The sequence below is a fragment of the Lichenostomus cassidix genome, chromosome 4, assembly GCF_008360975.1.
Source record: "Lichenostomus cassidix isolate B80296 chromosome 4, HeHo_3.0, whole genome shotgun sequence".
Classification (NCBI taxonomy): Eukaryota; Metazoa; Chordata; class Aves; order Passeriformes; family Meliphagidae; genus Lichenostomus; species Lichenostomus cassidix.
Genome location: NC_139484.1, coordinates 58,914,729 through 58,929,493, shown reverse-complemented (window position 1 = coordinate 58,929,493; position 14,765 = coordinate 58,914,729). Strand labels below are relative to the sequence as shown.

The window sequence follows — 14,765 nt, the reverse complement described above, 5'->3', positions numbered from 1 at the left end:
CTCATGTTGTGTCCCACAGTCCTCGGGCTCATCTTGGAACACTTCACCAGCAGCAGCTCTGAGCCAAACCAACTGAATTCCTTCACTCCATCCTCATCTTTTCTCAGCACTGATGCACATCCAAGTGGAGCTTGACATTTATTAATGGCTTCGAATGCAGATGCCAGGGAGCTTGGGGTTGCAGCAGTGGAGTTGTTGTCAGATTCGCTTCCTAAGCGATGCACAAAGTGCTGCACTGCTTGTTCAGCAAGTTCCACCTTTTGCACCAACTTCCCTTCATTTACATGGACAAACACATCCATTTCCACCCACAGCACGTCAAGGATGCCTTGGAAAGCAACAAAATAAGTCTCAGACCAACGAAACCAGTCAGGTACAAATCCAATTTTAATTGTCAAGCTCACTTCTAGCTCCTACATTCAACGCGAGGATCAAAAACTACAAGTTTGAGAGTAGAACTTTATTCTATCCCCAGTTTCTGATCGTCTTGGCAGCTGTCAAATGGCAGCTTCCAAATGGCAGCTTCCAAAATCCACTCGTTTCAGAAGCTTTTCCCTACCTTGCAGTGCCAGGTGAACCCCACAGAGTCTCCCAACAGCTCTTGACACCTTTCAAACTCAGTTCTTTGGCAACAGTTACACAGAGCATTGTGCGTATATAAAGAGCTTATAATAAAACTTCTTTTACATTCTAATTGTCTTAAACCTTCACAGAAGTATTAAAGTGCTCAATCAACGCCGAACAAACCCTCCTTCCCTAGTCAGCTACTTCCTGGAAACGCCTGCACTTAAGTCAGCAAAACCAGAAGCAAACAAGAAGAGAAAAGGCATGGAAAAATAAAATCAATCCTCTGCAGGATCATGGAAACCCCTTTGAGACAAGAGGCCTGGAGTCTCACATCTCTCTTCTACCCAAATATTGAGACATAGGTCCAAATGTTCAACCAGTCCAAGCCAGCACAGCTTTTTTGCCCTCCCCAAGCTGTGCTGATTTCCCATCAGTTGATTCTTTGGCCCCTGACTTGAGTAAGAACAAAAACCCTGCAGAACAGAATCCTACTGATGCTACAAAGAAAATACAAACACCGAAGTCACACTGGTAAAGGAAAAGAAAAGATGCAAACAAGAGTTGTAGTGGATATTTAACCCTCCCTCCTGCCTGGATTTTAAATTGTCTCTGCAACATTCTGACATTACCTGAAATCCATGCTTTCAAAAAGGCTTTCAATAGGGATTTTTGGTCCAAGTGGGGGATGGAGGGCAGAACTCAAAACTATTTCCTCTGGCAAAACCTGCAGGCCAATCCACCCCACCCTGGCTCTGTGCCTGAGGAAATCCCACCCACAGCCTCGACGGCACATTCCCTTGGGCACATCCTCTCCTTCCTCCAGCCACAGCACCCAAAACTGACTCAAACCATCCCACAAGGTGACTTTTTCCTGTGAAAATACCAGGAATTCACCCTCAGGACACAGGTGTGTGTTACAGCTTTACTCAGCCAGAGGATGACACCTCTGACCGCAGCTTTGCTTAAATCTTTTGACATCTGTGGGAAAAACATCTTATTTCAGCCTCAGCACACCCTGGCTTCCTGCAGGTCCTGAACTGTTGGCTGTCACCTGCCCTTTTGCTGTTGACTGAAGATCAGACAGAGCTATGCCCCCTCTGAAATCTTATTTGCCCTGTCTCTACACGCAGCTAGGAGTGATCTCAGCACAGAAATGACTCAAAAGCCATGGAATCTTGAGGAAAGTGGTCAGGAACCACACAAAGAGTTGTACCTGCTCTTATCCAGACATGGCATGCTGCCCTCAAGGCTGCTGAGAACCAAATTCCCTGCCCTGATGCATTGGGGTGGTCAGCCTGACCCTGAGACTTCTCAGATTAAGTGAAGGTCATGTTTTTGCTATCACATGACATTGTTTTGCTTGCTAAGCCAAGGGGTTTCCCCTACAATTCCCTCAGGGATATACAAACCGTGGATATTATAAACTCTCACTGCTCTCCTCCTCCATCAAGGCTCAATGCAAAGGGTTTCGTAAGGAAATGAAAGAATTAGTTCTGCACACGTGTCTGAGCAGCTCCATCGGGATGAAATGGCTTCTGATCTTTAGTGCAAATACACCAAATCTGCAGTGGTTTGAGCCTGGCTTAGCTTCAGCACAGGAGCTTTGCAGCCAAAGCCTTCCTCTCCCTCACTGTGCAGAGGATGGGGTGGGAGGAAAAAATCGGCACCATTTACTGGGCAAATAACTGGTGAGAAACACCTCTTTGTGCTGATAAATTTATATTTCATTTTACACTCCTCTTCTTCCCTCATTTCTACTCTTTTGAAAAGTTCATCATCGAGGTCTGCAATTTTCTGAACGCTTTTACCTGTGACTTGTGATGTGCAGCAAGGGCCAAGCACTGAAACTAAAGGGCAGCTTGTTTCACAGTACTCCAAACCAGAAAACTGACCATAGTACAAGCAAAATTAAATAAACTGAAATATAAAAGACAGCAGAAGTTAAGAGTAATCCAGAAATATAATATAACGTCTGGGAGCGGGGAAAAAACTGGAAATCAGCTACACAACAGAAACAATGAAATGACCAACAAATATTGATCAGGCGAAAAGAGGAAAACTTTCATTGCATTCTGTACATCAAAATTAAAGGAAAAATTCACATGTTGGAGCATCGAGACAGAATGATGAAGGTCTCAAGCCACAGGAAGAAGAAAGCAAAGAAACACCTCAAATAAAGCAACACATGAACAAAACCAGTAACTGAGCAGCTTCCAAAGGAAAAAAAAGTGACCATATCTCAAATGAGAAAAAGCAGCACTGAAGCAGAGAACAAGTATATGGTCAGGACATCGTGGGTAACACTGACTGCACAGAACACTTTGGATATTTGGAAAGAACCAGGCCTATTTGTATATCTATGCAAAATATATACACAAATCCATATGTATATATGTACACATAGGCACTACTGTACATATGTATATGCAACCATTGACACAACTGCCCTCTGACTCTGGGGGCAAGCAAAAAAATGCTGCAGTTGTGCAAAAAACTACAATTCTGTGTTTGATTACCCAGGAGAAAACATCCAAACGAATTCCCAAACAGCTCAGACCCAGATGGGGTTTCATCCACAGGGGCCATGCAAGCCCAGCCTCTGCATGTTGCCAGCTCGTTTATAGGAATTAAATATTCATCCAAAGCTGTGGATTGTAGCAGTACACATTGTTTCCAGCCCCACTAATCTGAGAAAACAGCCAGGATCTCTCCTGACATCAGTGGTTTAGCACGAGGCCAGAACAGCAATTTGGGAATACTGGGTGCCCAGGGAATTGGATTCAAAAGCCAGGACAGAGCTGACATTCTAGAAAACAAGGGTCAGTCGCTGTTCTTAGTGTTGGGGAAGAAAAGGATTGTGGTGCATTTAAAAAAGGCCCTCCCACCCTCCAACAAGGGAACACAGGACAACTCTGGATGCTCCAACCGTACAGCCAGGCTGATCTTTGGGGTTTCTGGGGTTGGGGATGTGGAAAGTAGCATTTCCCATAAAGCTTGTTCGCCTCACAGCTCCAGAGAGCATCGTCCACCCAAGTCCAAGGCTCCCCTGGGCTGGCACAGGCCCTGGACCTGCGACAGGAGTGCATTGCCAACGTCAGAGCTCAAAGAAAGTGGTGAAAGAAAGAACTGCAGATTGTCCCACGCCTTTTTCCGGCCCCAGAGGAGTTGTCTTTGCTGCTCTGCACGCCAGGGACTCTTCATCCATGGTACTCTGCATCCATGGCATCCAAGTACTTGGCTTCAATGATCCTGGGGAGCAGGTTATACCTAAGGGAGAAGCAGAGAGAGGAGTCAGGCCTTGTTTATGTTGTGTAGTGTTTTTATTTTCACTGTCCCAAGGCTCTCAGATGTTTGTCCATGACATTCACCCAGCTGAGGGGGACATGATGTTGGGGACAGCAAAACCAAGCAATCCTCCAAGCAAACACAGCCATTTACAGGAACCACAGTGCAAAGCTCCCTCTGGAAGGAGCCTCCTCCTTTCAGTTGGAAAGCAAAGAGAACATCCTCATCCTCACAGGAGGAAAAGTCACTTTCCTACAGCTCTGTCACCACCAAGTCCCCAGAGTGACAAAAACAGAGAGGTGAAGAGCCACAACTCCAAGCAAGACTCCATCCCTTCCTGGTGTCTGGATTCTCCACGTGGAGACAGTGATTCCCTCACTTTTAGGGTTTGGGTTTTTGTAAAATTTGATTTTTTGCAGGAACACCCTCACAAATTAATGTATTTGGGCGAGAAAGGTGCTATGAAGTTGCTCTCATTAAATCCCAGGGCGTGTTTAGAGTGGCATTTTCCCTTGTTTAATAAGGAATTCAGCCATTTTCAGCTGTTTAAAATAAGTCACAAAGCACCAACAAATCAGTTTCAGATTTCAATGGCTGTGCAAGAGATCCCAAACCTCACTCACTACTGAGAAGTACCAAGATCTCCTTAAACAGACCCATCACAGAGTAAAATGCTTGAGAGCCATGGGAGCTCAGATCAGTGACAACTTGGAGAGAAGCTTCTTCTCTGAGCAACCAAAACCTCGTCATCCCAAAGGTCTGACTCTAAGCCAGCAACTGGGAATACCCAAAGAGATCAAGTTTTCTTCCAACAGGCTGTTTTCCACTGCAGTAATGGATTTCAGTGGCTTCTCTGTGTCTAAGACCACACCAGTGATTCCTCACTAATGACAACACAAATCACGTTTCTAAAGCTGCTGGACAGATGGAAATGTGGCTTTGGGACGTGGCTGGTGTGTTCTGGATGGGACACCAAGCCATGGCTCACTCATTTGTTTGATTCTTCATTTTGCCCCCTGGCTACTCTCCCATCTCTTCCTCCCTTCACTTTTTTTTTTTTTTTTTTAAGAGATAAGATATTAAATTTCTTCTACTGTCTCATCTATTTAGAGTGCCAAATCTTTGGGAAAAAGTCATTAACTACAGAGCTCATGGATCACGGTGCTGCCTTCTTGGCTGAAGGCCACAGAAACTACATGAAGGCAAAAGAAATCAGAGGAAAGAAAGCCAAGGGCAAATTTCTGTGCTGTGCCAGGCAGCAGCATCTTCCCCTTGGCAGCAGGGCTGATTATCCAGCTGCTGGGAAAAAACTGCCCTGGAAAGAGAAATGAGCTAGCAACAGAGAGAGTATAAGGTGACAGCATCTTATTTACTGAAAAGAAGATATATTTGCATATTAGTATCTAGCTTTTATTACAAAACCAGCTTTTTGGACTGCATTGTCTCCACACTAATTTAGCTTTTTATACCATGTCCAACACTTGAATTTGGCTGAGTGTGTCCCACATTTTCTGTTCTGCCCTGAGCTGCCCTGTGTGGGAAGCTGCAATTCCCACAAGAGCCACTCATCCAGCACTGCTCACAGTTGGAATATTTACCAACCACTCATCCAGGCACCCAAAGTGTCACCAGTGTGAAGGGCAGGTGAGACATCACTACCAGAGGAACAATAATTTCAGTGTTTTCCAAGACTGTTTATCTTTTCAAATCCAGCCCGAATGGCTCTACCATGATCCTGTTGAAAGCCACAATAGCTCTGACATTTGCTTTTGTTTAAAAAGGACTGGAACCATCTTTATCAGCCAAGGAAAACACCACAGCAGGTGTCTCTGCAGATTACCACACTGGCAGCCCTGAACTTTGGGATCTGAGGGAAAATTTCCCAGACTGCAAGCTCAAACTCAACCAGATATCACTGGGTGCCATGCTGGCCTAAAAATACTCAAGTGGACTGGAAATTTGAGCTGTTGCTTCCAAGACCTTATTCTGGCTTCTCATTATATCCAAAGGATTGAGAGCATGAATGATTTAATTGGAAAATGATGGGCAGTGGCTGCTAATGAACCCCAAGGAAGAAATTAGTTAAATTTTTCAACTATTCTCTCTCAAGACTGGAAGATATTGTGGGGTCCTCCCAGCTTTAAACATATATTTAAAGACTAAACGCAGCCAGTTTCACCCAACTGATCACTGACAGTGGCACTCAGCAGGGCAGGAGGTCTGTAAGGGTAAGAGATAAGAATTCCTCTCAGGAAAAGTTTCCAGCTCTGCTGTAAGCCTTAGGAAATCAAATTGCAGAGTGATAAGGAACATTATCAAATACCACCTAGAGGGAAGGCTCGGACAGTGGCTTCTCAGGAAGATCAGGCATCTCACAGGCACTAAAAAGGAGATTTTTTTTGCCTCTTGGGGAGCTGGAAGAAGAGCACCTGCCAGCCCAGAACCCTTTGTACAACTCCCAGCAGCAGGGAAATCACAATTCCTCATCAGGCCTGAGCAGCTGGTGAAAAAGAGCTCATTATTACCCAATTCCAGGAGCTGGGCTGTCTGGGAAGTCCAGGCTACCCTCCTGAACCACTCACAGTTCATGGAAGAGCTGGGGGTGGAAGGAACCTCTGGAGATCATGCAGTTCAACCCCCTGTCAGGACAGTGTCACCTGGAGCAGGTGACACAGGAACACATCCAGATGGGTTTGGAATGTCTCCAGAGAAGGAGACTCCACGATCTCCCTGGGCAGCTGTTCCAGTGCTCTGCCACCCTTAACATAAAGTTCTTCCTCATGCTGAGGTGGAACTTTGTGTGTTTTACTTCATGGCCATTAGTCCTTGTCCTGTTGCTGGGCACCACTGGAAAGAGTCTGGTGATATTTATATGGATTGGAGAGATATTTCTATGGATTGATGAGATCCCCTCTCACTGTTCTCCAGACTAAGCAAGCCCAGCTCCCCAAGTCTCTCCTCAAACTTCCAGCAATCCAAGCCTGAAGACAGAAGACCTGAGTAACATGGAAAAAAGACAGCCAAGCTCCATACCTGATGGGGATCATCCCTATCATGATGAGGGGGAAGATCATCTTCATGTAGGGCAGCGGTGACATCCCAAACCCACAGAGGATGAGGAGCTGCAGCATCTGCAGGCCTGTGAAATAGTGGATCTTCCTCTGGGGAACTCGGCGGATGTAATGGGTTGGAGGATAAGCAGTCTGGGAAGAGAAGAACCACACGTTAGACATGAAGAAACTTGAATTTGTGACAGCAGAATGTGGCTTTGGGACACCAGGGTTTGAGGGAAGTCGTCCATTTGTACAAGCAATGCATCAATATCAGTGTCCTTAACAGCTCAGCAGCTGAACATGGGATTTGTAGGGTTAGTTCCAGTGCCTGAAACCACAGCATTGGCAGCAAAACCCAGAGGATGACTGGGCACTGTGAGCCTGGAGAAAAGATAGGACACACCTCCGGGCCAGGAGTGCCTCTGGGAGTATCTGGAGTGCAATAATATCCTGGTAAGTGCAGTAATGAGATTCCCCGAGGAGGACTGTCAGGGCTGCACAGCCAGAGGTGCCTGTGGGGTGTGCAGGGGGATGGAGAGCAGATGCACTCAGGGGGTGTCACTGGGATGATTCCTCCACCTGAAACCCAGCTAATCATTATTTTATGGCTTCCCAAGGCTCCAGGCTCGCCCCTGGTGCTCCCATCTCTTGGCTGAACCCGTTAGGGGAACACCAGGAGATGAGGGAGATGCAGGAAGAGGCTGTGCTCAGGCCACAGGGATTTTCTCAGCTCCTATAAGCCACTCATTTTTGAGAAATAAAGGGGGGAAAAAGTGACATTAATAGGCTAAATATGGTGGTTTCTTTTGACAGTTCCTTGCTCATGTCTGAGCACAGGCTTTGACTCACTGTCTATACATCAATGAAGAGGATGAGCGACTGTCTGCTGGCACCAGGACAGCCTCAGTGGGTTTCAGATTGTGCCATGACTCATTAAAAGATTTCCACAAAAGGGAGTTTTCCATATTTGAGAATACTTTTTAATTTTCCACGCCAAAGCCTGGAAAATTCCACACATAATTGGTACTAAAACCAGAAGTAATAAGTCGCATACATCAGTTGCTGTTCAACCCTCAATTCAAAAATTGCCATGACAAATGTAATCTTTACCAGAATTTCACAGTTTTAACCTCTGGGATGTAATACTAGAGATCAAGGCAGATTAGCAGAGATGCAGAGCCAAACGTGGGGCTTATTAAGCCCTTGACCCTCGTTACATAAGAGAAGGTGAGCTGGATATTGCTCCAGGTACCACCTACACTGCAAACTCACACCTTTTTAGCACCTGTAATAGAGACAGATTGAAAAAACATCCCCCAGCTTTGTTCTCAGCCCACATCAGAGAGGTTTCAATAATGCAAGTAATTTTATTTTGAGTTTAAAAGCCCATCTTGTGGTGTTTTGCACAAAATGAAAGTGTAAAACAGCACCAAAAAAATTACCTGCCTGAAGCTTTGTTGGAGAAATCAAAGATTATAATTTCCTGACGTTGTGCTTTTTAATATTTTATATTATTATTTTTTTTCAAATGCATGTACTCTGCGTATGACTTGACATCACGGGGGGGAGGGGGGGTGGTGTTAAAACTCACCAAAAAAAAAAAAAACCCAAAAGAAATACCTCACAAAAAATCCCACATTGAGAGAGCTTCAACAGCTATGTGGTCAGGCTGTGAACACAAGTGCAGATACCTGTTCCTTGAGCAGCAGAGCCACCCTTTCAAAGAGCTGGTTGCCATCGATGGAGGTGAGGGCGATGTAGAGGAAGAGGCCATACAGGACTGGCTTTGGGATCCACTGGAGAGGGAAGGGGAGCAGCAGCAGCGAGAGCCCCACGAAGAAATGCGCCGCCAGACTCGTCAGCCGCGTCTCCTTCACGCTCACGATGCTGGAAGCAGGGAAAGAGGGGTCAGGAGATGGGGTAACACCCCAAAATCCATGGAGGAGCAGGAGATGTGCCACTGGGGAAAGGGAAACTCATCGCTGCTGCACTGAAATCATCACTTCTGGCCTCATGTTGCACTGAGGAGGCACAGCCTTGCTGGAGCCAGGCCAGGCACTTAACCCACAGCTCAAACAGAGCAGCTGGAAAAGGGCCAAATTCCCCTTTTTCAAAGCTCCTCCGATCCTATCCTGAATTAAATCGCCCTCAAAACTGATTCTGTTCAGCACAATGCAAAAAAAAAAAAAAAAAAAAAAGGAAAAAAGAAGCAAAACCAAAACAAACCAGGCAAGAATTCTCTTTCTGGGCAGTAATCCTTCCCTTGATTTACCCAGGGCACATGCAATTGGCTTCTATCCCAAACAAAACTCATTGACTTCTACAGGAACTAAGGAACCTCTTGGAAAAAAAAAATAAAAAAGAAACAAAAACAACAAACCAGAAAGTCTGTAGTCTCCTGACAGCGAGTCAGCATTTTTGATGGATATGAGGATCTCCCTGTTTACATGGAAGGGAATGCTGGGAGCACCACACATGGATTCAATCCTGCTGTGGGCAATTGCCTATTACCATGCAAACCATGTCATTAATTAATGCAAATTTTGCAGAGCTGACAGGCCACAGATTGAGTTTTTTGAGGGGAAGACTGACAGGAAAGCCACAGCAGCTTTAGGAACCTACTCAAGGGGAGGCTGCTGTGTTTTCTTTTCACTTCAGCTGAACCTGTGAGCATCTCCTCCCAGTTTGAAAAAAATCACCAGAAACAATAGGAGGAAAGAAAACCCACATCTGTCAAGACTACTTACAAAGAGAGAAAAAGAGGATTCTTAACTTTTTTTTTTTTTAAAAAGAAGATAAATCCAATTCAGTGGATAAACCAGTGAATAAATCCCTAAATTATGAGTGAAAATTTTTATCCATGGACTGTTTTGGCGCCATTTAGTGACCTCGTTCCCTGGATGAGATTCCTCAATTCTGAATTAACCCTTTACACAAACTTGTCTGAGGATTAACACAAAAATCTATCAAAAGACACTTCCCTCCTCTGCATATGCACTGCTGGGACTTAACAGTCCCTTCTGTCCCAAAGAAGATTTCTTCCCAGTGAATTATTTCAATATTAAGTTGGAGGGTTTTGCTAAGAAGTAAGGTCAAGTTGGAACTTCAAATCTGTTTATACTTTCAAGGAGTAAAATGAAGCTGAGGGGATGAAGGAGCCTTCCACACCTGTATTTGGAGAGGGAGGGAAAGGTGACAGCCCAAAGCTTGCTCTGAGCTTTTGGATAACAAGGCAGAATTAACACCAGCAGTCATGAGACCTAAGGGACAACAAATACCACAAACAGCCCACAAAGTCCTGAGGACAACACTGGGATTCTTCTGAGAGTAGTAGGGCAGGTTATACCCATCACCCAGGATTACCAGGACAGGATGCACAGAGGTGTTAACCTCCAGGTAACCTTCAAATGGGTTTGAACAGCAGAAACCACAGCTTTCCTCCTTCCAAACAGATTTTGTTTGGATCTTCTTGCAAGCCTCCTGTGTCCAAGGGGTCCCTGCCAGTGCCTAGAGAAGCTGAGGGAGAGCAGAGCACTTCACTCTTGCCAGCTCTGGTAGAACTAGAGCATCACCTAAATGGATATAGTTTGGCATCTTTCCCACTGCATCCAGGTCTGGATCACCACAGAGATCTTGGAGATGAACAGAGCCAAGCAGCTCAAAGTGCAACTGCAAATAATTCCACAGTGTGGCCACCCCAGAGCTGCCAGAACCACGATGAGCCTCTGGTGGTTCAGAGAAGCAGGAGTTCAGGGATGCACTGGTTTAGCATCATCCAGGTACAGCAAGATTTCCTGCACCTCCAGCTCAGCCACAGAGGAAGAATTTCTGCTGTTTCAGACAAAGATCTCACCTCCTGCTGGGGATGCTCCTGCCCTGCAAGCACACACAAGTCTGCAAGAGAACTCATGCAAATAGAAGAGCTCAGGAAGAAAATGAGCTACAGAACCACCATATTTCAATCAAATCTGCAAGTCTGCAAGCACAAGCTCAGAGTAGCAGCCCTTTGGTAAGAGATTTCTGAAGTTCATGGAATTTTCTACAGCCATCTCTTGGGGATGCAGAAATCACAGCACTGTGTTTGATCACAGACAAGATGTACTGCAATTACTGCCAGCTCCTGCTAATGCCACTTATTAGTTTGGAATATTTTATCAGAACATAGCTAAAATGGCTCACAATTGGCCAAACATGGTATTTTTAAAACTGATGTTCCCTGCTTCAGATTGGTCTTCTGCTAATTCTAGCACCCCATTTCCAGGCTACGAACATCACAGTCACATAAAGTCAACAGACGAATCTCTGATTTCCACATGTTCAGAATTTAGTTTGGTCCGCGAGGAAACAGCTCCACAAAGTCTGTGCTGTGATGGAAGTAAAGTAATTAATGGAGATTAAAGAGCATAATCCAGGCTCATTTCCCCAAAAATCCTCTAAATATGGCTAGCATGGGATTAGCCATTCCTGAACTTCTCCATGTGAGCAACGAGAGCCTGTTTGCAGATTGCCACAGGAAACTTAAATCGTTACTCTACAGGGGAGAAGAAAATTTTGCTTTCACTGTGGCAGATCTTTATCCTTGTTTATATCATCATCCTGTGAGAGCTTTGATTTGAGTGCAGGGAAGGAGCCTGCCAAGGGAGACAGAGCTGATTTTCTAATTGAGCTTCATTTCTTTTTCAGCAGAGCTGGCTAAGAGGAGGGGAAAAAAAAAGGAAGAAAAGGATGACTACATTGCTTGGAGCCTCCTGTTAGAGCCCTGATGCTTTGCAGGGAACACAAAGCTTCGGTCTCAGAGGGAGTTCAAAGCACTAGGAAACCCTCATTGCCTTTTTCACTCCCAATATCCAGTTCCCAGCACCAATTTGCCTCCAGCAGAGCAGAGCTGTGCCATGAGGGAACACAGTGAGTGAGATCAGGGCATCCCTCAGCCCTTCCAGGGTAATCACTGGAGCTGTATCTAGGTCAGAGTGGCCAAAAAGGCCTCTCTGATGTCTTTTTTTTTGGGCAGCTGAGTGAAGCAGGAGAGTACAAGGGCAGGAATTAGTCCTTAGTTCAGGCAGGGGATTTTACTTCATCAAGGAGAAGTCAGAATGCAGAATCAAGACAGTGGAAAAACAGGAAAAAGAGGCACTAAAGGAGGATACTAAAACTGACACCAGGAGACACAGGAGGGAGGTTTGGCACACGGGTTTCAAAGAGTGAATTCTGTATCTCTCAAAGAAACAGACAGTGGAGGAGAAGATCAAGGACCTGAGGAGCAAAGGCATGGATTAAAACCCTACAGAACTCACATTTCAAAGTTAATTTTTTTAAAAATAGGTTTTGTCATTTATTCAAGACAGAGATGTTGAAACAAGTGACAGCAACATATCCTAATGGGAATATAAATCCAAGGAACTGATCTCCAAGGAAAAGATCTATAGAAGAGCTACAGGGAGCAGCAGGACTCAGCAATTTCCAGATGTGAAAGATGAAATCTGTCCATCCCTGACCCAAAAATCAGCTGTGCTTGGTTGGGTTGGGCCATTTGGCACCAAAACAAGCATGAAGCCAAGACTGAAATCAAGACAGACTCACTCCATCCCCCAAAGTCAATGACCACTTAGCCTCACTTTTGATAAGTGTCAACTCAGAAAATGGAAACCAAGGCAGGATAATTAAAACTAATGGTATGGGAGTGGAAATTACCACTTCTGTGGTTAAAGCACTCAACTGCAACATATTGAGATCAAACAGGCCAGATCTGCTCCAGAGCAGAGACTGTTTCATGAGAAAAAGGTTTTTAATTTTTTTTAGTAGGTCTCTGATAAGAATGTGTTGCTCAACTCAGAACAGCAGAAGAGTTGGTCTTAAGTAGAAACCTGTGACCCAGCCATGGCTTCACAGTTGTTTTTGCTTAAAACCTAGGGAATTTAAGCATCTCCTTCCCAAAATGTGGTGGGAGATGTTATGGGAGCTCTGAAATAATGGTGCATTTTTCCTCCCCTTCGTAATAACCACCAGACAGGTTTCAGGCAGTGAATCAGCTTGGATTGTTTCTGTGGAAGGCATCCGGAGAGATCCAGCCAAAGCATCTCCTCAGCTATCCACAAGGATGAAACCGAAAATGGCCTTGGCTGACCTTTCCAGAGGAGAATTTGCAGTGGAGTGGGTGGGAGCATGAATTTGTCTGTCCTACAAGGAGTGCTTGAGCAAAGGGGATGAAGCCAAGTCAAGACTCATTGGGTGCATCTCCCCATCAACCTTCACATCTGGAACACAACAGCCAACTCTCCCACTATTCCCAAAGGACTGGGAAGCCACGAATGAATCCAGAGGGATCTACTTACGTCTCATAGATGTGTCCACTCTCCACCCTCTGCTCCACGTAGGCCAGGGCTCGGACGTGCATGGGGGAATGCGGGAAGGCGGCGTGGATCCAGGGCAGGCCGAAGATGGACAGCCCCGTGTTGATCAGCGCCACGAGCAGCAGGTCCCAGTGATAGGCTGTGCCCTTCACCAGCCTGCAATAAAGGGTTGGTGGCAGCAGTTAGACCTGGTGAAAAAACCCTGCAGGCTGTCCTTGTTGAACACTCAGCTGCTCTCACACACATGGAGTGATTTCACACCTTGGGATTTACCAGTGGAACGGCGTGAACAGTGAAGGTGGTGAAATGTGATTGCTTGCCACCAAAGATGTCATCACCTGGGAAGAACAACGCTGAGAAGAAATGCAGCCTGCTAAAAAATCAGCCCATGAAAACCTCATCAGTGTTTTTCTCCTACATTTACTGCAGTGTCTACACAAAACCCACTGGTGCACTTGCCCGCAGAGTCCCCACAGGAAGTGGTTAAAATCCTGAGCATTTGGTGCCCAAGTCCCGACACTGAAGTTTCCCATCTATCTTGTTTGTAACCCTGATCTCTCTCCTTCCCCACGAGCAGAACACGTGCTCGGTGTGCTGCAGTAATCCCCTAATTATGTAATTGCTACTGCATGATAAGAAAATGGGACAGGAATTCATTAGACTTCAGCTTTTCCTTGGTAGTCACAGAATCGTGGAATGGATCACAGAATGGGATGGTTGGAAGGGACCTTAAAGCTCATCCAGCTCCCACCCCCTGCCATGGGCAGGGACACCTTCTACCAGCCCAGGCTGCTCCAAGCCCTGTCCAGCCTGGCCTTGGACACTTCCATGGATCCAGGGGCAGCCACAGCTTCTCTGGGCAACCCATGCCAGGACCTTGCCATCTTCACAATGAAGAATTTTTTCCTACTATCCAATCTAAACCTACTCTCTTTCACTGAACTCACATCTACTTTAACCTTCCCATTTTTTGCAAGGTCTGTCCCTTTCCTGAATATTCCCACTGTGTACCAGCTGCTGAGATATTATGAGTAAAGTTTAGAAAAAGGGCTGGGGAAAAATTCAGATCCCAGACTCTAAACCCTCACTGAGAGGTCTAAGGCTGTGTTTTTGCCATGGGGCACTCAACATCCTTACACCAGCTGAGGGATCAGCTGAAAAGGGAACACCACTTAGGTGTGTCAATGCCACCAAAACAAACTCCATCCAACTCCTCAGCGCAGATCTGGAGCCATCCAAGATACTCATGCACATGAGGCACATGGAGATCAAAGCTATTGTTTGGGCAGCAGAAATCTTGGGTGGGGCTCATTTAGGGACAAAAAGCCTGGCCCCACTGGGAGTGTCCCCTCCACTGACTGAGGAGGCTGTGGGGTGACCAGGTCAGGTAGGTGTCTGTCCTTCAATGCTCTGGAAGGTGCTGGCAGGAAGGGTGGGATTGCAAAGACTCTTCCTGCGCTGGCTCACGCTTTGGAAACACAACCCCTGCTCATGTGCTGCTTTCTCTGAG

At 45.8% G+C, this 14,765-nt stretch overlaps 1 protein-coding gene across 7 annotated transcripts in view; it reads right to left on the bottom strand.

The window, feature by feature from the left end:
- Positions 1 to 369: 369 nt before the first annotated feature.
- Positions 370 to 14,765, bottom strand: part of SLC4A11 (solute carrier family 4 member 11) — a 99,794-nt gene continuing 85,398 nt past the window's right edge. For all 7 annotated transcript variants that reach the window (XM_085059463.1, XM_085059462.1, XM_085059460.1 and 4 more), the window contains 4 exons: positions 13,238 to 13,411; positions 8,597 to 8,792; positions 6,886 to 7,055; positions 370 to 3,834 (listed from right to left, as the gene is read on the bottom strand). In XM_085059463.1, coding sequence (XP_084915589.1) covers positions 3,765 to 3,834; positions 6,886 to 7,055; positions 8,597 to 8,792; positions 13,238 to 13,411 — 610 coding nt within the window. In that variant the 3' untranslated portion in view covers positions 370 to 3,764. The remainder of the gene's footprint in view (positions 3,835 to 6,885; positions 7,056 to 8,596; positions 8,793 to 13,237; positions 13,412 to 14,765) is intronic.